General features: G+C 47.2%; 1 protein-coding gene across 25 annotated transcripts in view; it reads right to left on the bottom strand.

Moving 5' to 3' along the window:
* Positions 1 to 1,340: 1,340 nt before the first annotated feature.
* TNRC6C (trinucleotide repeat containing adaptor 6C) overlaps positions 1,341 to 21,745 on the bottom strand; it is a 159,051-nt gene continuing 138,646 nt past the window's right edge. For 8 of the 25 annotated variants that reach the window (XM_065532069.2, XM_045375757.3, XM_045375767.3 and 5 more), the window contains 8 exons: positions 18,927 to 19,094; positions 16,785 to 16,976; positions 16,137 to 16,280; positions 12,075 to 12,191; positions 11,409 to 11,603; positions 6,269 to 6,339; positions 5,259 to 5,398; positions 2,226 to 4,331 (listed from right to left, as the gene is read on the bottom strand). In XM_065532069.2, the coding sequence (XP_065388141.1) occupies positions 3,971 to 4,331; positions 5,259 to 5,398; positions 6,269 to 6,339; positions 11,409 to 11,603; positions 12,075 to 12,191; positions 16,137 to 16,280; positions 16,785 to 16,976; positions 18,927 to 19,094 (1,388 nt within the window). In that variant the 3' untranslated portion in view covers positions 2,226 to 3,970. Of the gene's footprint in view, positions 4,332 to 5,258; positions 5,399 to 6,268; positions 6,340 to 11,408; positions 11,604 to 12,074; positions 12,192 to 16,136; positions 16,281 to 16,784; positions 16,977 to 18,926; positions 19,095 to 21,745 lie in introns of all 25 variants that reach the window. The other 17 variants (XM_045375761.3, XM_074020670.1, XM_074020674.1 and 14 more) reach the window with 7 other exon arrangements.

Genomic DNA, 21,745 nt, shown 5'->3' with positions numbered 1-21,745 from the left:
CTGAACCTGTCATTAAAAAAAAAAAAAAAATTAATAAACTTAAAAAAAAATATCCACAGATGCAGGTGAAGAACCCGTTTTCTTCAAGCCTCCTTCCCACCCATGGGTGAAGATGGTGCCCTGGAAGCCCACAAGGTCTTTGTGTGGGGTCCCTACATGGGGCTTTAGCTTACACTGTGCTCCCCATCTGTCCCCCGAGTTGCCAGTCTGTCAAAATCCAACCTGGTCTCCCAGGCCCAGGGCAGATGCCACCTCCTCCATGAAGCCTGCCACATCCTTTGCACGCCCTTGGGCGCTGACCTTGTTCTCCCAGCGCACAGGCATGGGTACGGTTTGCTCCATCGTAACGCAGGCACAAAAGGAACTCTTGCTGAGGCTCCGCGCAGAGCCGACGGTTGCCGCTTCCAGGTTCAGGTGCATCTTGAGTTTCATTCCCGGCTTCCTTTTCTGGTCTTTTAATTTCTTTTCCAGATTAGGTCCTACTCAATGCTTTCCTTCTCAATTTCCAAAAGAGGATGGTCAGAGCCAGCAGTACCCCGCCTTCCCCATGGTGGAGAGGGGGCAGCCTGTGGCACGGTGCGGGTCCCATCTTTTTGAAGGAATTGACTCAAAGTGGGCAGGTCCACCTTTGACCTTTCCCCAGGGAGTGGAGACAGAAAAAAGACCTTTGCTTAGTTTGAGTGAGGGGCCGCCGGGGTGCTCGGTTTGTCTTCAGAGGCTGGTCTGCAACACCAATGCCACACTGGTGGCACTGGACACCCTGAAGGCCACGGCCAGTGTCCTAGGAAGGGACTCAGTTTCTAGCTATGCCAACTGAGATTCTGGGGTGAGGCTGGTGCTGCTTCCGAAGTTCCACTGTGCTCAAAGTGCTCGGTGAAAGTTAGCGAAGGTGATTTCACAAAAATAAATGCATAAAATGTCTAGGAAACACAAAAAATCCTCATTATTCTCTTTGAATATTTTCTAAGCCCAAACTGGACCCTAGGCAAAAGTGAGTGGCACTCCTCTGCCAGGACTGCAGGCAGGCCCCAGCCTCTGCTTGCTGCCATCCCAAACAGAAGTTACCACATGAACAGACTCGGATGGGCTGCGGGGGTGGAGAGCTAGAAAGCTCGGTTGTGCCTCTCAACGATTAAGATTTCAATATTTACAGCAAAACCACAAAGCAAATGATAGAATAAAGCAAAACAACAGGAAGTCTGAGTTCACTCATGAGAGAGGTACGTATGTGAGCTCTGAGGAAATTATAGAGGGAACGCACGCAGCGGGACAGCTCTCCCCATCGCAGCTGCAAAGTAGACATCCATAGTATCTGTTTTGAAAAATGAAAAACACATTACTTTGAACAGCCAAGAAAAAAAATTGCAATTTATTAAGATTCAATAAAGCGTTGTACTTTCGAAAGCAACTTTCGATGCATGTTCTTCAACAATCACATTCTATGAGGAAAACATTAAGAGCCACAAACTTGTTTTTTAATCTCAGAGTTACAGACATACTAAGTTCAAAATAAAAGGTCAAAAAACCCCAAAACAAAACAAACAAAAAAAAAAACAAAAAAAACCTCAAACAAACCCAACAAAACCCAAAAACAAACAAACATATTCTTGACTTCCATCCCCAATTTTAAAACAACAGGAGTTTTTCTACAACTCAATGCTCGCCGGCAGCACGGGAAGTGGTATGTCGGGTGCACATACGCACACGCACGCTCACACGCACACATATTGGATATACATACGCAGGTGTGTATGTCCATCAAATATATAGAACGCATGTAATGGCAATGAGATGCAGTCACTCTGAGGAAGGTTGGTTTTGCTAAATATCCTACTAAACTTGAGAAAAAAAGTCTTGAACCCAGTTTGTGCATAGTTCATGATCCTCTATAAAACCAGCTTTTGTGGATCTGCAATCTTGCAGGACTTTTTTTTTTTGTATTTTTTTTTGTTTTGATAAAACCATTAAAAAGCTAATTAAAAAAAATGTAATGCACAAGTTTCCTGATCAAGCAGGCAGGGAGCACAATGTTCGTATATATATATTTTAAAACATACTTGAGGGTATGTTATTCCATTGTCTTTCTTCCTTGCAAAACAATCAAAACATTGATCATTTTTAAAACATAAAGCAATTTTTAATATATAAAGCACTCTTCAAACATCTATTTCTTTTGAGTCCATTATTTGGTAAATATGTAACTGCTACACATTAGAGATTAGGTATTTTTCTTCTTTGTGATTTTTTTTTTCCTCTTTTTCTTTTTTTTCATTTTTTTGTTGGTTTTTTTTTTTTTTAAAATAACATCTTCAGTGCTAGGAGTTGGGTTTAAAAATACATGAAATGGTGTGGAGCTGCCCTCGGGAGCCCTGGCTTTCCTGAGAGCGCGTCCGGCATGTGCAAGACAGTGGCCACAACGCCTGTCACCTTGACGAAGGGGCGAAAGCAATCGACAGAGTCCACGACGATGGCCGAGGGAACAACGCCGTCCCGTCCCAGAGCTCTGAAGGAGCGCATCTGCATTCTGAAAATAGGTTTCTTTACGACGGAAGTCTTTTTTTTTTTTTTTAATTCCTTTTTAAATTTTTAAAATTTTAAAGTCTGAAGGAGAAAAAAAGGTCTGTAAACAGGTGGGAGCCCAAACCCCAGGCTCCCCCAAAAGCAGTCACAACCCACGCCCAAGTGCTTGTTTCTGTTCCTTCCACGGAACCATCCATTCTTTACAAGTATCTATGGCCACAGTTCAACAACAGTTTTTTTTTTCTCTTTAACTTTATATTCCAAATGGAAAAATGGTGCAATACTCTGGTAATAATTTTCTTGCATTAGTCCACAATAAAAAGCTGCTAAAGGTAGGTATACATATTATTTCTCCAGAGATATACACTGTACTTTTTAAACGCAGTCACAGAGTCCTTGAGTAAACATTTACACATGAATTGTCGCCAGCCCTGTCCTAGGAATTCTCTGTAATGTATAGGATTAGCTAAAGGAAGGGCGAGGACACTCAGTGCAAAGTTAGAAGCTAATAATAACAAACGTTTGACCAATGCGCCAAAAAAAAAAGCATATACTGAATACAAGGGAAAACCCACAGTTAAATCCTCACACGCTTTCAAACACACAAACACAGAAAATGCACGCTGTGCAGGAGCACGCGCCACACACGCACACACACACACTTCTGTTTCAACACGCACACACTCACACACATGGAGGCTATGAACTTAGAAATTTTCCCTAGAGCCTGTTTCTGTGTACTGATGTCAGCCTGGAAGTGTAGAGTTAGAAAGTGTTCACATTTCACTATTGGCCTGCTGGATTCAAGTATTTGCATGTTTGATATGTCTTTTTTTAACTTTTAAAAAATATTTTTTGGGATAAAAAAATGACATGAAAAAGTAATGAAACAAGGGTAATGTGCATAGGCGGATCCAGGGGAACAGAGAGCAGATCGCAGCCCACGCCTTCCGCTCAGCTCCTACCGTGGAGCCGCTCTGCGCCCGGCGGTCCACACCAGACTCTGCCCTGATTACCGGCCGCCTCTGGTAATGTGCATAATCGTCACAGGCTCATTTTAAATAGGCTTCACGTCTCCCTCCCTCCCCCACAGATAAAATAACCCTTTCCAGCCCACAATCTGAAAAGTGCCCTTCATGATAGAACTATTCTAAGCAGCTTTTATACTTTAAAAAAAAAAAATCAAAATGACAACACACTATACAAACATAAGACACACAAAATAAAAAGCTACGAGGAACATCCTGTCATTAGCATGTGACGCTGACCCACCGCAGCCCGCACTGTTTTGCGAACAGTTCGCAAGGACTGTGGCCAAGGTTCGTCTTCAGTCCTGGACAGAGGTACTCAAAAGGGTGGCCGCTGCTGGGTTCCAGCGGGTCTGTGGGGCCGCCCATCTGGGAGGGGTCCCGGGAGGGGTCGGCTCTCCTGGTGCTGATGATGGCAGCTCCTACAGGGACTCCCCGCTGAGCAGGTCCCCAGGCAGCAGGGTGGTCAGAGGGGTGGGGCTGCCGATCACCCTGCTATCGTCAGCGCTGGGCGGGCCCCACAGGCTGCTGGAGTACTGGGGCACCCCGCCCCACAGCAGCTCACTGCTCCCCTTGCCACCCAGGCATGGGGCATTCCAGTGGCCAGCGTCGCTGCGCACCAGGCCATGGGAGCTGCCCGCTGCGCTGAGCCGCGGCTGGCTGGACGCGCTACTGGACTGCCAGCTGGAGGTGGGTGGCAGCGCCTGGCCTTGGGCTAAGAAGCGATTCACTTCTTCTTCGCCAGCGAACTCAGCCAGGATGGTAGTGTTTCCCAGGACGCACCTGCAACAGCAAGATGGGGCACGTGAGCAGGGCCACCCCAAGTCCTGCTAAGTTCGTGGCACCGGCTTTCTGTCTTCGTATTGGGAAAGGCTACCTGGAAGCCATCGTGTGGCTTCTGTTTTGCCACTGCTATTTCCAAACCCAGACTGTGAAGGTTTTGCTCAGTTCAGACTTCTAGCAGCAACACCGTACTGGTACAGAGAGTACATCTTCAAGTGCATGAACACACCATTAAATGTGGGCTCATTTAGGGTCACTGTCATTTGCATCCTGGGCTAAAAACAGGAATGACTAATTTCTAGGTTCCATGTCTCAAGTGATGTTACTGATCAGGTCTACTTATACTTCTATCAAAAGCAACCTTTCGTCAGGGTGAAGGGTTGGCTGTGAGGACCGCTGCTGGGCCCTGTGTAGGAATGTGTCACAGGCAGAGGGGAGTAGACACAGCAACTCAGCAGCAGAAAAAAACAATAAGTCTCAAGATACCTGTGAAGAACTGACCTGTGTCGCCTTCCCCCAATTCTTTTGCTGAAGTCCTAACCCCCAGTACCTCCCCATGTAACTGTGTTTGGAGATGGAGTCTTTAAAGAGGTAATTAAGTTAGTTAGATGAGGTCACATGGGTGGGCCCTAGTCCAACATGACTGGTGTCCTTATATCAGGGCACCAACATGCACAAAGAGACGACCATGTAAGAACAGAGGGAGAGGGCAGCTGTCTATAGCCAAGGAGAGAGGCCTCAGGAGAAACCAGCCCTGCCCACACCTTCATCTTGGGTGTCAAGACCTCCGGCCTCCAGAAGCGGGAGGGTGGCCAGCCTGTGGGATGCTGCTATGGCGGCTCAGGACCCCCCTGCAACACCCCTAACCTAATGCTCTGGGGGATGTGGAGCTACTTGGAGCGCTGAGGTGGCTGTGAGGAAACATACATGTGCAGAGACTTCTGGGCCTTGGCAGCCTCCTCCTTGGAGCTATACCGGACCACGGCATTGCCTTGAGTCAGATTCAGGTGGAATGTGATGAGAGGCCCATGTTGCAAACACAATGTCCGCAGTGTAGAACCATCAATCTGACAGAGGAAGCACAGGGGCATGAATGAGCTTTCTTCTGATTTCTTTCACTACAGCCTTCCAAAGAAAAAACATGAAACTGGATACACTAAACACTAGGAAAATGTTTTTCTTTAAAAGGCTTTAATAATATGTGATTTTACAATGTTCACATTCTGTATCTCTGTGGCCAAACGTGTAACTAAAATCTTGGATGTTTCAGTTATATTTTATGAGTTAGGCTAATCAGAGGAAGGAGAAAAACCCCACTTTGAGTTCAGCTCTCCTTTCACCAGAGCACATCACACAGAGCCCCTGGTTTGCAAAAGGCACCTGGGTCTAGCTGCTGACAACAGACTTGGGAGATGTGTAGGTGGGTGTGGCCTGGGTCCCAAGAAGGGACTGGCTAGCCCCACAGTCTGACGTGGCCAAACCACTCTTTTAAAAAATGTTATAAAAATACACACATGGGGTCTTGCTATGTTGCCCAGCCTGGTCTCCAAATCTTGGGCTCAGGTGATCCCTGGCCTCGACCTCCCAAAGTGCTGGGATTACAGGCGTGAGCTACTGCAACCGGCCAGGCCCAACCACTCTTGAATGGGTAGTTGTAAGATAAACAATTCTATTTACAGAGCACACTTTTCCAGCCTCTAGTGGGTAAACAAACAATTCACCAAGAACATGGTTAAAAGAGACCCCTGGACCCCATCTGCTGCTGCTGCTGGAGCCAAGCCTGGCACTTGCTCATCTCCTCCCGTGCAGCATCACCTCTGGACCCTGACCAAGAACCCCCGACTATCCCGCCCCACCAGACAGCCTCATCTGCATCGGGGGCCAAGAGGGAACCCTCCTTGGATCATGCTCAGCGACACAGGGGCACCGTACTGCACCTGGGGAGTGAGGTTTCGAAGAACGAGCCAGCTGCTGGTTCTTCCTGAGGCGTCGGTGCTCCAGGCAGAACCTGCAACAAGAGGGGAGAACCCGGTTGACAAGGCCCCGGTGCCAGTGGATAGTGCGGCCTCCCCACCTCTTACCGTGCTGAAGTGTGGGACAGCACGGGCCATCACGGACCATCACCACATGATCTAGGACAGCCTTTCTCAGCCTGGGAGGTCCATACTTTCTTTCGTAAACCAAAACCTCACAGTTCCTGCAGACCCCCTTCCCACTTCCCCGTGGTGACTCTGACTTCTTGGATCTTCCCGCCAGCCCCGGAGACCCGTGTTTTCCCATCTGTGCCAGGAGAGACGGGGGTGAGAGGCCTGACAATCTCCAGGAAAGCTCTGGTCTCCACCTCTGCCTGCCCCCAGACCTGGTGTGGAATCAGTGCTCCCAGGTTCTTCTGGTTAATACAACAGAGCAAATCCCTAAAGACTGCTGCTAAAAGGCAGAAACTATTACTTTCAAACTATCTGATATGGTCTGGCTGTGTCCCCATTCAAATCTCATCTTGAATCGTAACTCCCATGATTCCCATGTTTTGTGGGAGGAACGTGGTAGGAGGTAATTGAATCATGGGGGCACGTCTTTCCTGTGCTGTTCTCGTGATAGTCTCACAAGATCTGACGGTTTAAACAACTGGAGTTTCTCTGTACAAGCTCTCTTGTCTGCCACCATGTGAGATGTGCCTTTCACCTTCTGCCATGACTATGAGGCCTCCCCAGCCACGTGGAGTTGTAAGTCCAATAAACCTCTTTCTTTTGTAAATTGCCTCATCTTGGGTATGTCTTTACCAGCAGCATGAAAATGGACTAATAAAGTAAACTGGTACCAGTAGAGTGGGGTGCTGCTGAAAAGATACCTGAAAATGTGGAAGCAACTTTGGAACTGGGTAACAGGCAGAGGTTGGAACTCAAGGCTCAGAAAAAGATGGGAAAATGTGGGACAGTTTGGAACTTCCTAGAGACTTGTGAAATGGCTTTGACAAAAAAGCTGACAGGGATATGCAGAACAGGCAGAGGTGCTGCACATCAATTCCTATGGAATCATTATTCACTGGTCCCCCAAGGGGATGTTTAGCTTGAACTGCACCTCTCAGTCTGTGTGCCTTGGCCACACTATGTTCAGCTGATCTGAACAAAATGGTCAGAGGGTAGAAATAAGAAGTATGGCAAAAGTTCCCATTATCTGGAACCATGGCGGTATAGTGGCACCTCAACCTCAAATGATATGGCCCGTTGTAGGAGCTAAACATAAGGATTTGTGGAAACTATTAATAGCTCTTAATAAGATCAAAATTTGGGAAAGACCAAAAAAGCATCTAGAGGGACACTCTACAAACTTGTTTTTGGATATTGCAAAATTAAAAGAACAAATATTTAAAGCATCCCAGGCGCACCTGACCTTAATGCCAGGAACTGGAGTGCTAGAAGGAGCTGCAGACAGATTAGCAGCTAGTAACCCATTAAAATGGATAAAAACACTTGGAAGCACTGTGATTTCAACGATGATTGTGCTTTTAATCTGTGTTGTCTTTGTACAGTCTGCAGATGCGGATCCTGACTCCTGCAAGAAGTAGCTCACCGTGACAAAGCTGTCTTTGCTTTTATTGCTTTGCAAATCAAAGAAGGGGAACATGTTGGGAACAGCTCCCCCCGCCCCAAATCTGGCCATTAAACTGGCCCAAAACTGGCCATAAACAAAATCTCTGCAGCACTGTGACACGTTCATGATGGCCATAAAGCCCACACTGGAAGGCTGTGGGTTTACCAGAATGAGGGCAAGGAACACCTGGCCCATCCAGGGCGGAAAACCGCTTAAAGATATTCTTAAGCCACGAACAATAGCATGAGCGATCTGTGCCTTAAGGACGTGCTCCTGCTGCAAATAACTAGCCCAACTCATCCCTTTATTTCGGCCCATCCCTTCCTTTCCCATAAGGGATACTTTTAGTTAATCTAGTATCTATAAAAACAATGCTAATGACTGACTTGCTGTTAATGAATATGTGGGTAAATCTCTGTTCAGGGCTCTCAGCTCTGAAGACTGTGAGAGCCCTGATATCCCACGTCACACCTCTATATTTCTGTGTCTTTAATTCCTCTAGCACCGCTGGGTTAGGGTCTCCCCAGTCAAGCTGGTCTCTGCACAGAAGCAACTTTGGAACTGGGTAACAGGCAGAGGTTGGAACTCAAGCCTCAGAAAAAGATGGGAAAATGTGGGAAAGTTTGTAACTTCCTAGAGACTTGTGAAATGGCTTTGACAAAAGTGCTGATAGGGATATGGACAATAATGTCCAGGCTGAAGTGGTCTCAGATGACAATGAGGAACTTTTTGGGAACTGGAGCAAAGGTGGCTCTTGTCATTTTAGCAAAGAGACTGGTGCCCTAGAGATTTGTGGAACCTTCAACTTGAGAGAGATGATTTAGGGTATCTGGCAGAAGAAATTTCTAAGCAGCAAAGCATTCAAGAGGTGACTTGGGTGCTCTTAAAAGCATTCAGTTTTATAAGGGAAGCGGAACATAAAAGTTCAGAAAATTGTCTGGGTACGGTGGCTCACGCCTGTAATCCTAGCATTTGGGAGGCTGAGATGGGTGGATTACCTGAGGTCAGTAGTTTGAGACCAGCCTGGCGAACATGGTGAAACCCCATCTCTACTAAAAATACAAAAATTAGCTAGGCATGGTGGGCACCTGTAATCCCAGCTACTCAGGAGGCTGAGGCAGGAGAATTGCTTGAACCTGGGAGGCAGAGGTGGCAGTGTGCCGAGATCACGCCATTGTACTCCAGCCTGGGTGACAAGAGTGAAACTCTATCTCAAAAAAAAAAAAAGGAAATCCCATTTTCTGAGGAAAAATTCAAGCAGGGTGCAGAAATTTGCCTAAGTAACGAGGAGCTGCAAGTTAATCCCCAAGACAATGGGGAAAATGGAGGCTGTCTCTAGAGCATGTAAGAGGTCTTCATAGAAGCCCCTCCCAGCACAGGCTCAGAGGCCTACAAGGAAAAAATGGCTTCATAGGCCAGGCCCAGGGTCCACACGCTGTGTGCAGTTTAAGAATTTGGTGCCCTGTGTCCCACCTGCTCTGGCTGTGACTAAAAGGGGCCAAGGTACAGCCTGGGCCATGGCTTCAGAGGGTGCAATCTCCAAGCCTTGGCAGCTTCCACATGGTGTTGAGACTCTGGGGGCACAGAAGTGAAGAACTGAGGTTTGGGAACCTCCACCTAGATTTCGGAGGATGCATGGAAATGCCTGGATGTTCAGACGATAGTTTGCTGCAGGGGCAGGGCTCTCATGGAGAACCTCTGCTAGGGCAGTGTGGAAGGGAAATGTGGGGGTGGAGCCCCCACACAAAGTCCCTGCTGGGGCACCACCTAGTAGAGCTGTGAGAAGAAGGTCACCGTCCTCTAGACCCCAGAATGGTAGATCCACTGACAGCTTGCACCGTGTGCCTGGAAAAGCCGCAGACACTCAATACCAGCACGTGAAGGCAGCCAAGAGGGAGGCTGTACCCTGAAGAGCTGCCCAATACCATGGCAACCAACCTCTTGCCTAAGCATGACCCAGATGTGAGACATGGAGTCAAAGAAGATCATTTTGGAGCTTTAAGATTTGACTGTCCTGCTGGATTTCAGTCTTGCATGGGATCTGTAGCCCCTTTGTTTTGGCCTATTTCTCCCATTTGGAATGACTGTATTTACCCAATGCCTGTACCCCCATTGTATCTAGGAAGTAACTAACTTGCTTTTGATTTTACAGGCTTGTAGGTGGAAGGGACTTGCCTTATCTCAGACAGACTTTGGACTGTGGACTTCTGAGTTAATGCTGAAATGAAGACTTTGGGGAACTGCTGGGAAGGCATAATTGGTTTTGAAACGTGAGGACATGAGATTTGGGAGGGGTCAGAGGCAGAATGATATGGTGTGGCTGTGTCCCTACCCAAATCTCATCTTGAATTGTAACTCCCACAATTCCCATGTTTCGTGGAAGGAGCCCAGTGGGAGGTAACTGAATTATGGGGGAAGGTCTTTTCCATACTGTTTTCATGATAGTGAATAAGTCTCATGAGATCTGATGTTAAATGGGAGTTTCCCTGCACAAGCTCTCTCTCTCCTTGTCTGCAACCATGTGAGACATGCCTTTCACCTTCTGCCAGGAATGTGAGCCCTCCCCAGTCCCGTGGAACTGTAAGTCTAATAAACCTCTTTCTTTTGTAAATTGCCCGGTCTCGGGTATGTCTTCATCAGGAGTGTGAAAATGGACGAATACACTATCTGCGGCTGATTTTAAACATTTTGTTATTTATTACTATTATTTTTTTAGAGACAGGGTCTCACTCTGTCACCCAGGCTGGAGTGCAGTGGCTCAAGCATAGCTCACTGTAGCCTCAATCTCCTGGGCTTGAGTTGTTCTCCCATCTCAGCCTCCCCAGCAGTTGGGATCACAGGTATGTGCCACTACGCCCCACTTATTTTTTTATTCTTTTGTGGAGATGGGGTCTCGCTTTGTTGCCCACATTGGTTTAAGTCTTCAGTTTCTTCAATTCCCAGTACATTTTTCTCATCTCTGAGGTTCGACATGAAGCACCTGAGAGAAGCTGCAATATTATGAGAGTTGTGTTTTCAAACTGGTGGGGTTTGTTTCGTTTTGGGTCTGGAAAAGCCTTATGTCTCAGTGACATCTTGTGGAGAAGCAAATATAAAAAGCAGAAATCCAGATCCCTGTGCGATGGGGGTTCATGGGGGCAGACAGCCTAAAGGACTGTGCGGGCCTCTAATGACCCAGTGCAGGGCAGCTGCACTCCTGAGGATGGAGGTGGCCAGCGTGGGCCCTCAAAGGGTGCTGGAACCGCCTGGGACCTCTTGGGCCAGAGCAAACCTGCTGTGTGCTGGCACACCTAGGCTGATGCTAAAAACACCAGGCTCACCCAGCTAATGCCCTGGACATCTAGGGTGGCCCTGGTGCCTTCCTAAGCCCTCCCAGGCTCCAGAGTTAGAGGCAGGGGTCCTTACAAAGGAGGTACAGGATGAAGTGATAAGCACATCCCCGAAAAGGTAAGGCCCCCATTGGAACACGAGGAGCATGAAGCTTACCTGAGGAGTAGGAGCTGGTCCAGCCGAGGGGGCTGGCACCCCAGGTGGAGGAGGGCTTGGGATTGGTTAACCCTGGAGGTGGCCTCGTGGGTGCAGTAGTGTTTCTGGGCACCTTCCACAGTTCATGAGACAGAGAGGCTTGCGTGTGGGAGGCAGGGCCAGAGGACCACGTCGATTTAATGTCTGACAGTTTACCTAGAAAGGCAGAGAGATGGAGAATACGCAGTCTTGAGACAAACACTGCTGTGTTTGGGGAGCCACACAGAGTGCTCTCTAACACCAGCAGACTGTGTGATAGGCAAAGAAACACCAAGTCAAGCCCCTGGCAAACTCAAGTAACTGCAAATTCCCAGAAGTGTTTTGCCTCTAAGTTTTCAAAACCTTGCATACCCCTTGTCTTGTGGCCATGGGGGAAAGGAAGAGAAAAGGCAATGGGCCCACACACTTGTATGGAGAAGATGTCACCACTTCCATGTGTGTGCAAGCTGATGTGCCCAAGGTGCCCACTGTGCCTGGGCAAGGCCCCCACCCATCCTCTATCATGCCACACGGCCTCCCAGCTCAGGGAGTGAGTGAAGAGCCAATAGGAAAAGCTGGGGCCTGTCAAAGTTTTGTTTGGGGAAAGAAAGAAAATGCTACCTGCAAGTCTAGAGGCTAGGCGCGTACCTGCAACGCTAGGTGCGGATGCAATGCTGCTGAAAGAGCTACTGTAGCCGGAGGCACTGAGCGGCCAGGCACTCGAGGAAGGCAGCGTGGCATTCTGAGATGATGGCGGGGAGGACCCTGCAGAACCAAACACGGCACTGAGCAAGGTGGTGGCGGTGTCCGGGTTCGTGACTCTAACTGCGGGGTGTGAGAATCTTAACCATCAAGAATCAACCTCTCCCTAGGCTGCCATTTTTAATAGAAGCCTGAACATGAAAGTGTCATGTGGGAAGGAAGAAACAGGGCATGCCTCCTATTCTGGGTCCCTGTAGCCACTCAGGGAGGCCTGGGATGTTGCTGAAGGCGGAGGAATCAAAGGGCAAGAAGCAGCATGAGCTTCTTTGAGAATTCCCGCCAGAATGCTTAAAATGCCATGTCAGAGTTTTAAAGCACCACATTGATTTCCTCTCCCAAATAAGATAAAATAAAAATCCAGGGCAATCTACTCCTTTCACAGTTCAAACAATGGCTACAAAATAGAAGAACAAAACTCCAAGCCATTCATTACAAAATGTGCCATAAAAATTTGAACATTTCTTCTGACTGGGGTGTCCCATCAGCTTCCGAACTCGTATTTTGCTTAAAAAAATTTTTTTTTTTAGAGATGGGGCTGTTGCTATGTCACCCACACTGCAGCACAGTTGCTATGTCACCCACACTGCAGCACAGTGGCTGTTCACAGGCGTGATCACAGTGCACAGCAGCCTCAACCTCCTGGGCTGGGTGATCCTCTTGCCTCAGCCTCCTGAGCGGCAGGGATCACAGATGCCACCACACCCGGCTCATGATTCCCTTTTTAAATACATGAATAATTAAAAGACATCTGTCCTAATAACTGTGTATATGGACTTGAGTTATTCTATCCCTAGGACTGTAGTTTTCTGAGGAAAGCTCGTCCCTGTGCCTGAAAGGGAGACTTGGGGTAAATGGGCCATCCTTCAGGCACCTCGATCCCTTGTGTGAAAGCTCAGCTCCTCGCTGCTTGGTTTTATTTTGTATTTTCTAATGTGGCTCTCCCTTTCAATTCTGTGAAGAAAGCAAGAAGCTGGAGAAGAGTGAGGACGGAGTAACGGTGACAGCTGGGGTGAATGCAGAATGGAAAGAGCTCTCATTGGGACAATAACTCTGCAGGGCATGGATCCTGGCTAGCAGAGGGAACATAAGCACAGTCTGGCTGTTAAACTGATGACCACACACAGAATCGGATGGTTTCTGAAAAGCCATGGCATCTCAGCTGTAGGCCCACATGACGTTGTGCAGTGAATAACCAGGCGTGTGGCACTTCCTGGACACATGCAGTGTCCAACCTGCACAGTTGTTTGCAGCTGCCCTGCTGCAAGTGACCTCTTTAGAATGAGGGCACCAGAGTTGAGGAAAGTTAGCATTTATGGGTAATCTGCAGGTCTTCACTTTTATTTTTTCCAATTTTTATTTTGGGTTCTGGGAGTACACGTGCGGGTCTGTCACACAGGTGGACTGTGTGTTGTGGGGGTGTGTTGTAGAGATCATTCCATCACCTAGATAGTGAGCATGGTACCTGACAGGAAGTTTTTCAATCCTCCCCTTCCTCCCACCCTCTACCCTCCAACAGGCCCGCTGTCTGCTGCTCCCTTCTTTGTGTTATGTCAACTCAGGCTGTCTGTTTTCTGTTCCTGTGTTAATTTGCTCAGGAAGGTCTTTACTTTAAAAAGGTGTCAGCTTGACCAGGCGCAGTGGCTCAGGCATGTAATCCCAGCACTTTGGGAGGCCTTTTCTTTTCTTTTTTTTTTTTTTTTGAGACGAAGTCTTGCTGTGTCACCCAGGCTAGAGTGCAGTGGCCCAATCACAGCTCACTGCAGTCCTGACATCCCAAGCTCAAGTGATTCTCCTGTCTCAGCCTCCTGAGTAGCTGGAACCACCGATGTGTGCCACTACACCCAGCTAATGTTTTCATTTTAAATTTTTTGTAGAGATAGGGTCTCATTATATTGCCCAGCTGGTTTCAAATTCCTGGCCTCAAGTGATTCTCCCACCTTGGCCTCCCAAAGTGCTGGGATTACAGGTGTGAGCCACTGTGCTCAGCCTGCTAGTGCTTTCTGGTTAGCAACTTCTACGTGAAGAGATGTTCATTGTACTACCCTTTCTTTCAGTAACAAACCCTAATGTATCCTTAAATACAACCAAGAGAGGTACCAGAGTGGAGGAACAAGGTTCCTAGTGCTGGTCATGAGCTGAAGGGGAGGCCTGGCATGAGCCACCTGAGCTGGCTGCTGCTGAATACTGATGTTTGTGCACAAGTGCCAGGGCAGGCTCAAGACCCAAACATCAAGCACCCGGGAAGTCAAACGATGTTCACTTGGAGCTACAAGTCACCCAGGTTGGCTGGCTGGCTGGTTCTTAGGCTCAGGGTTGGAGATGCCACTGCCTTGCCTTATCTCAATGGCCAATGCATTTCTTAGGCTGAGGTTCTCTTCTGCCCTCCCCGCAAGTTGATTTCCTTAACTGGACAGGCTATGGAGCTGGAGGACAGCTGCATGTGGAGCTGGAGAACAGCTGCCACGTGTTTCTCAGGCCATCTTCATCACATCATGGTACACTCAGGCGATGGCGGAGGCCACTCCCAGTGGCCCTGGTTCTGCCTGGAGGCTAAGGGGCCACTTGATCCTTCATCTGGGCACCACTCAGGGAGCTCTGCCATGTATTAAGCAACTTCGATTCTTTCCAACTTCCCTTATGACCTGGATCTGTACAACCTGCATCCCACTTCTCCACAACCCTCAAAATATAACTTTCCTGTCTGGCACAACCCTGGTGCCCCACCAGGTATGACAAGCAGGGAGGGCTGGGTCTCTGATTCTGGCTGGCGCCTCACCTGTCCTCTGCCACACGGCTCCCTTTTGGGTACCACTTGACTGTGTCTGACAGCAGGGACACCCATAACACCCCTGCTCTGAAAAGCAGCTGCATCCGAAAAGCAGCTGTGTAACCCCAAGGAATACACAGCATTAAACAGACAGGGCAATCTGTACTCATGTTGGCCTTCCAGTCAAAGATACATTGAGAAGCCTATCACTTTAAAGAACCACAGAAGCAGTCAGATACACTGGCTCACGCCTGTAATCCTAGTACTTTTGGGAGGCCAAGTCAGGTGGATCACTTGAGGTCAGGAGTTCGAGATCAGCCTAGCCAACATGGTGAAACACCGTCTCTACTAAAAATAGAAAAAATTAGCTGGGTGTGGTGGTGCACACTGTAGTCCCAGCTACTCGGGAGGCTGAGGCATGAGAATCACTTGAGCCTGGGAGGCGGGCGGAGGTTGCGGTGAGCCAAGATCACGCTACTATACTCCAGCCTGGACAAACGAGCAAGAATCTGTCTCAAAAAAAAAAAAAAAAGAAAGAAAAGAAGCAAACACAAAACACAAGGCTCCAATGAGTCATATTTCAAGTGGGAAACTTAATGTTTTGGGAACTACCTAGGTGGCCTTATTAGTGGTAGTACCTATGGCAATCTAGCTCTTTCTTCCACAAAATAGCATGCTGTGATAAAACTTTGTCAGAGATGGCACTTTTATGATAAGACATTACTTATCAATAAATCCAGCAGCATGGGTCACACCTGAGGTCAGGAGTTCGAGACCAGCCTGACCAACATGGTGAAACCCTGTCTCTACTAAAAATACAAAAATCAGCCTGGTATGGTGGCACATGCCTGTAATTCCAGCTACTTGGGAGGCTGAGGCAGGAGAGTCGCTTGAACTCAGGAGGTGGAGGTTGCAGAGAGCTGAGATCGTGCCACTGCACTCCAGCCTGGGTGACAGAGTGAGACTTCATCTCAAAAAAAAAAAAAAAATTCCAGCAGAAACTCAAATTGATGTCCATTTTCCCATAAGCACTAACTGCCGTCTCTTCATGCTGCTTCAGATGACTGCTTCAACTGTGCCTTGTATCATCCCTGCCTCAGAGCCCAACCTGTCACCCCTGACATCTCCAAATGGGTCTAGAGAGACCGTCTGCGCAGAGGCAGGCAGAGCAGCACCCTCACCTCCACTCTTGAGGAGGTAGCGGTTGACATCCTGGATGGTGGTATTGATGGTAGGCCCAGTGGGGACACTGCCAGGAGTGACGTCAGGGTCATTCTCAGGGTCAATATTCTGTAGTCCTTTCCATGGAACTCCCGGATGGAATTCTGTTTAAGAAACCCAAATGAGAAGCCACAGATCAGAACATCTGCACATTGATTCATGACATTTTAAAAGATGTTTTGTCCTGTTTGTAGAAATTTTTATAATCTGCTAATTAAATGAGAGGTACACTTTATACTCTTGATACTCTCTTTCATTAAAACAATCAATCCTTTGGAACAAACTAGAACCAGGTATTCTAGCTATCATATTAAGATAGTTTTCACACAGAGTCGGAATAGTTTTACCAGATGGTATACAGTGTGCTTCCTCCCTGCCACCCCTTCCACTTCTCATGTTGAACTAAGGGATTACAGAAAAATGCCTGATGCTAACCATACCCAAAATTGATCTGACAAATGGATTTCCAAGGAAAATGCCAAAGCTCTGGGCTTAACGCTTCCAGATCCTTAGCTCAGATTCTGGGTCCTCCCAGCCTCATCACTCTCTGCAGGCTTGGAGCACGTTCTGACCTGCTGCTGTTGCACGGAAGTGTTGCACGGTCTTACCTGGGGGCCAGTTGATGCTAGAGCCATTTGAGATTTTATCACTGTCAGATTTGGCACGTGACCAGCTATGGGGAACAGCTACGGGAGGACTGGCTGGTGACTCACTGTTCTGGATTAAATCGTACCGGCCATAGGAGTCATCAATGGAGGACTTACCTGGAGGCCCAATGCTTAGACCTCCAGGGATAGCACCTATGGGGACAACAGGAAACAAAGAAGCGAGTGAATACCCTCCAGTTGAGAGACAGCAGAAGATACCCTAAGCCTCCCTATGCACCTTCTGTTCTAGGTCCAATGCCTTGCTCTATTCGGTTACATGAATTGTAAGACTTGGTCTGTCTAGGATTCTGTAAGAATCAATGACTTTTTTTTTTTTTTTGAGACAATGTCTCACTCTGTTGCCCAGGCTGGAGTGTAGTGATGTGATTAGGGCTCACTGCAGCCTCAAACTCCTGGGCTCAAGTGATCCTCCCACCTTGGCCTCCCAAGTAGCTGGGACTACAGGTGTGAGCCACCATGCCTGGCCAGTGACTATTTAAGCCAGCTCCAATTTCAGCCCTGAAAGACCGAAACCCCTGAAGAACAATTTTAGTTTGTCCAGTTAGAAATTTTTTTTTTTTTTTTTTTTTTTTTTGAGACGGAGTCTCACTCTGTCGCCCAGGCTGGAGTGCAGTGGCCGGATCTCAGCTCACTGCAAGCTCCGCCTCCCGGGTTCACGCCATTCTCCTGCCTCAGCCTCCCGAGTAGCTGGGACTACAGGCGCCCGCCGCCTCGCCCAGCTAGTTTTTTGTATTTTTTAGTAGAGACGGGGTTTCACCGTGTTAGCCAGGATGGTCTCGATCTCCTGACCTCGTGATCCGCCCATCTCGGCCTCCCAAAGTGCTGGGATTACAGGCTTGAGCCACTGCGCCCGGCCTGAAATCTTTATAAAATACATATCCATACCATGGGAAGCTGCCCTTAATAAACCTTTTTGGGGACAACTTATGAGTCTTTGTGATTAGTTATCAAATTTGCTCTTACCTCTTCCCTCCTTTTAGTCTGAAACCCTCACTATGGAAGAACACAGTGGATGTTAAAAATTCATACAGAACCAAACCAACTAGCCACAGGCAGCAAGGCCCTCCTGCTAAGAAAGGTGCCAGCAGTGTGTGATGATTTTCCGTAAGTTAACCATGAGACATAGTTTCCTTTTTCTTTTTTTTTTTTTTTTTTTTTGAGACGGAGCCTGGCTCTGCCGCCCAGGCTGGAGTGCAGTGGCCGGATCTCAGCTCACTGCAAGCTCCGCCTCCCGGGTTCCCGCCATTCTCCTGCCTCAGCCTCCGAGTAGCTGGGACTACAGGCGCCCGCCACCTCGCCCGGCTAGTTTTTTGTATTTTTTAGTAGAGACGGGGTTTCACCGTGTTAGCCAGGATGGTCTCGATCTCCTGACCTCGTGATCCACCCGCCCCGGCCTCCCAAAGTGCTGGGATTACAGGCTTGAGCCACCGCGCCCGGCCCATAGTTTCTTTTTTCTTTTTAGAATGCTTTGTATCAAGAGAGAACTACATAACCTATTGAATTTCCTTTGCTGTTTATTCTACCAGCAAGTTCAGAGCTAAATTTAATGCTTGAAAGTACCTCCTACGGGTATCATTTTTGCTTCCACCTTACTGGTGTGTCCATCGGTAACGAGTTCCTGATGGGGACACCAGTTTGGAGTAAGACAGACTGCTTGGATGGAGGGGAATAACCAACAGAAATGCACCCTAGTATTTACAGCTGCAGTTCCCATACATACTGCATATTTGATTTTCTATTTGTGTTTTACTATTTTATTGAAAATATTTCAGCAGACTCAAGTTTTTGTTGATGAATAGAGATATAAAAAAAAAAGTACATAGGCTATGACCTAGATTCTTTGCTGCTCTGGGGTTTTCAAATTATTTCTAGGTTTGTAGCTAAGATCTAATGGCTGGCTTTTAAGAAGTTTGATCACTGACTAGCTGAGATCTCATATGCACTATAACGGAATGGGTTATTTTAAATCCAACTTTCAGCGCTCAATTCTTAGAAAAGTATAGAATGGGCATGTTATACAACAGGAAGATCGATTAGTAAGCCAGCAGTGATTCCACCACAGGCATCCTAGCCCAGACGTACCATGCTTGCTAGGGTTCTGCTCCAGGGGGGAAGCGGCACTGGGCAAGTTATCCATGGAGTTGGGGTGCGTCCACTGGGGGAGGCGTGACTGGGACTGGGATGGGTCCTTCACCGACAAGCCACTGGTCATGTCCATGCTGTTGACATTCATGTTTGGGTTCAGTCCAGCTAAAGAGAGAGATGCCGATTAGGATTCACCTGCTCCTCTAAAAGACTTCATTCTAAAGCTCTCCTACAGAAGCTATTTCAGTCTTCGCTTACAGCAAATTTTTTTTTTGTTTTTTGAGACGGAGTCTTGCTCTTGTTGCCCGGGCTAGAGTGCAATGGCATGATCTTGGCTCACTGCAACCTCCGCTTCCTGGGTTTAAGCGATTCTTCTGCCTCAGCCTCCCAAGTAGCTGGGATACAACAAAATATTTTAACTGTAACTTTTAGTGCTGGTGAAAAATACTTTTTATCTTCATAACAGCATGTACTTCTCAGAATATTACTCCTAAATTAAGGTGAAAATGTGAATAGCCTTTGATTAAGTGAGGCCCACGACTCTCTTCACTTTACTTGTTTCAGTGCTGGATAAACATGGTCCTGAGGCTTCTCAGAGTCCACAGGAAAACAGAAAAAGTCCAAACTATTAGGAAAATCTTTTCTGGTTTTGGGATATCTTATGGAAACTCATCGGGTCAAAAACACTTTTCCAGAACTCTAAAGTACCACCTATGAAACAGACTGATAGGATAATTCAGTTCTACTTTCAGTGAGTTTCCTTTACAAAAGTCTGCTCTAAAAGAGTTTGTGAATTAAAATCAAACTACTTTTAAGGAACTGAACTGTTTGACAGATAGGGTGCTGCCATCTGCCCCAGCTGGGATGGTGAGCTGAGGCTTCTGAGCTCATTTCTTATAGCGAAAAGCAGGTAGCTGGTTATCTGTCCAGGACCTGTACTAAGCTAGGTTAATAAAGAAAGACGATGAGGAAGGAGGACAATGATAAAAAGGTTGAAGTAAAGACTTTCTGATGAGGACACCAGTTTGGAGCAGGACAGACTGCTTGTTTGGAAGGGAATAACGAGCAGAGGGGTCCCCCTCCCCTTGGATTTCCAGCTGCAGTTCCCATTACCACATACACATACTCCACAGATCCTTACCATATGTACAACTATGCCACATGGTATGTAAGCACAGTGAGCCTCTACTACTAAGCCAGGTGCTGAACATTCTGGTTCTTACCTTTATTTCAGAGGCTGCAAATTCAAATGCCCATAGGAGCCAAGTGGCCATGCACATGAAGAGGTGGGCCTCATGGGGACTGTGGCAAACCAGAGAGTGTCTGTCCTGTCTAAATAAACAGGTGCTACTGGGGCCAACCACTTATTGCTACATGGAACATAGACCCACTAAAGCCATTTTTAAGAGAAGCCAGAAGCCACTTTCCCCAATTTTTGAATGTTGGCATTAACACACGCCTACGAACATGCACATACACGCTTCGCAGACTTAACAAAACGCCTTTGCAAGCCCATCAGTGCCACGGGGTTGCCTACTTGCAATCTCTGAGTTCTCTTCGTTTCAGCTTGTACAGATCTAGTCAGGTAAGGTGGCAACAATGTCAGGGCTTCAACCTGGCCTTCAGAATGCTCCGAATTCCACAATTTGGCCCCAACCCATCTCTCCCAACTTTCCCCTCTGGGAAAGTCAGCTAGACTGGCCTGGCCCTTGCAAAATGGGCCCCTGAAACAGGCCAGGCCTCTTTCTTCTGTGCTATGTGAGGCTTCCCCTTCATTTGGAAAGGCTTCCTCTTTATTTACTGTAATCCCATCTAATCACTTGAGGTTCAAGCTTAATACTATTCTCTGATTTTTCTTTCTCCACTCAAAGTGAAAGTGAACTTTTCCTTCTCTAGAGCCCTGTGAGAATCACATGACACTGGTATCAAGGTTATTTTTTCCTGTTTATATGCCTGCTCTTCCCATCTAAATGACGAACTCCAGGTGGCAAAAGACTGAGAATAACAAGGACAGGCTGAATGTGAGGGAAGGATGGTAGCTGGGAGCCCCCACTACTGACCATGGGCTGCTGGTTTCTTTACATGAATTGTTGAGTTTCTAATAGGCTCTTCAACATAGGTGCTGCTGCAGAGAAATGCTGAGAGCCAGCAAGAGAGGCAATTTTACAACCAAAGTTTCCTATACTTTATTAGTTATTTGTTTTTAATACATTTATAACTTCACTGTGAATATTATAAAATATTACCCAAATTATTTTTCAACTAATTTCAAAGATTCACTGCATGAATTCTTTAACTTGTACTAAGAAAAAAAATCCTTAAGAGTAAAGATAAGTGGCCGGGCGCGGTGGCTCATGCCTGTAGTCCCAGCACTTTGGGAGGCCGAGGTGGGTGGATCACCTGAGGTCAGGAGTTCGAGACCAGCCTGGCCAACACGGTGAAACTCAGTCTCTACTAAAAATACAAAAATTAGCCAGGCGTGGTGATGCATGCCTGTAATCCCATCAACCTGGAAGGCTGAAGCAGGAGAATCGCTTGAATCCAGAAGGTAGAGGTTGCAGTGAGCCGAGATTGCGCCACTGCACTGCAGCCTGGGCAACAGAGCAAGACTCCATCTCAAAAAATAAATAAATAAATAAATAAATAAAAAATAAAAAAAAGTCATGATAAGTGTACTTTATCTTCCAAATACAGGTTAAGAAGACAGGTGAATACTAGAAAGCTGAAGCTAACGCATTTTAGGATAATAGGTAGAATGAAATTTGTTTCTAAAACAGAAGCACTTACATAAGTAGCTGATATTTTACAAAGTGTTT

The sequence above is a fragment of the Macaca fascicularis genome, chromosome 16 (assembly GCF_037993035.2).
Source record: "Macaca fascicularis isolate 582-1 chromosome 16, T2T-MFA8v1.1".
In the NCBI taxonomy this organism is placed as follows: Eukaryota; Metazoa; Chordata; class Mammalia; order Primates; family Cercopithecidae; genus Macaca; species Macaca fascicularis.
The sequence above is the reverse complement of the archived record's forward strand: the minus strand, read 5'-3'. Positions and strand labels throughout refer to the sequence as shown.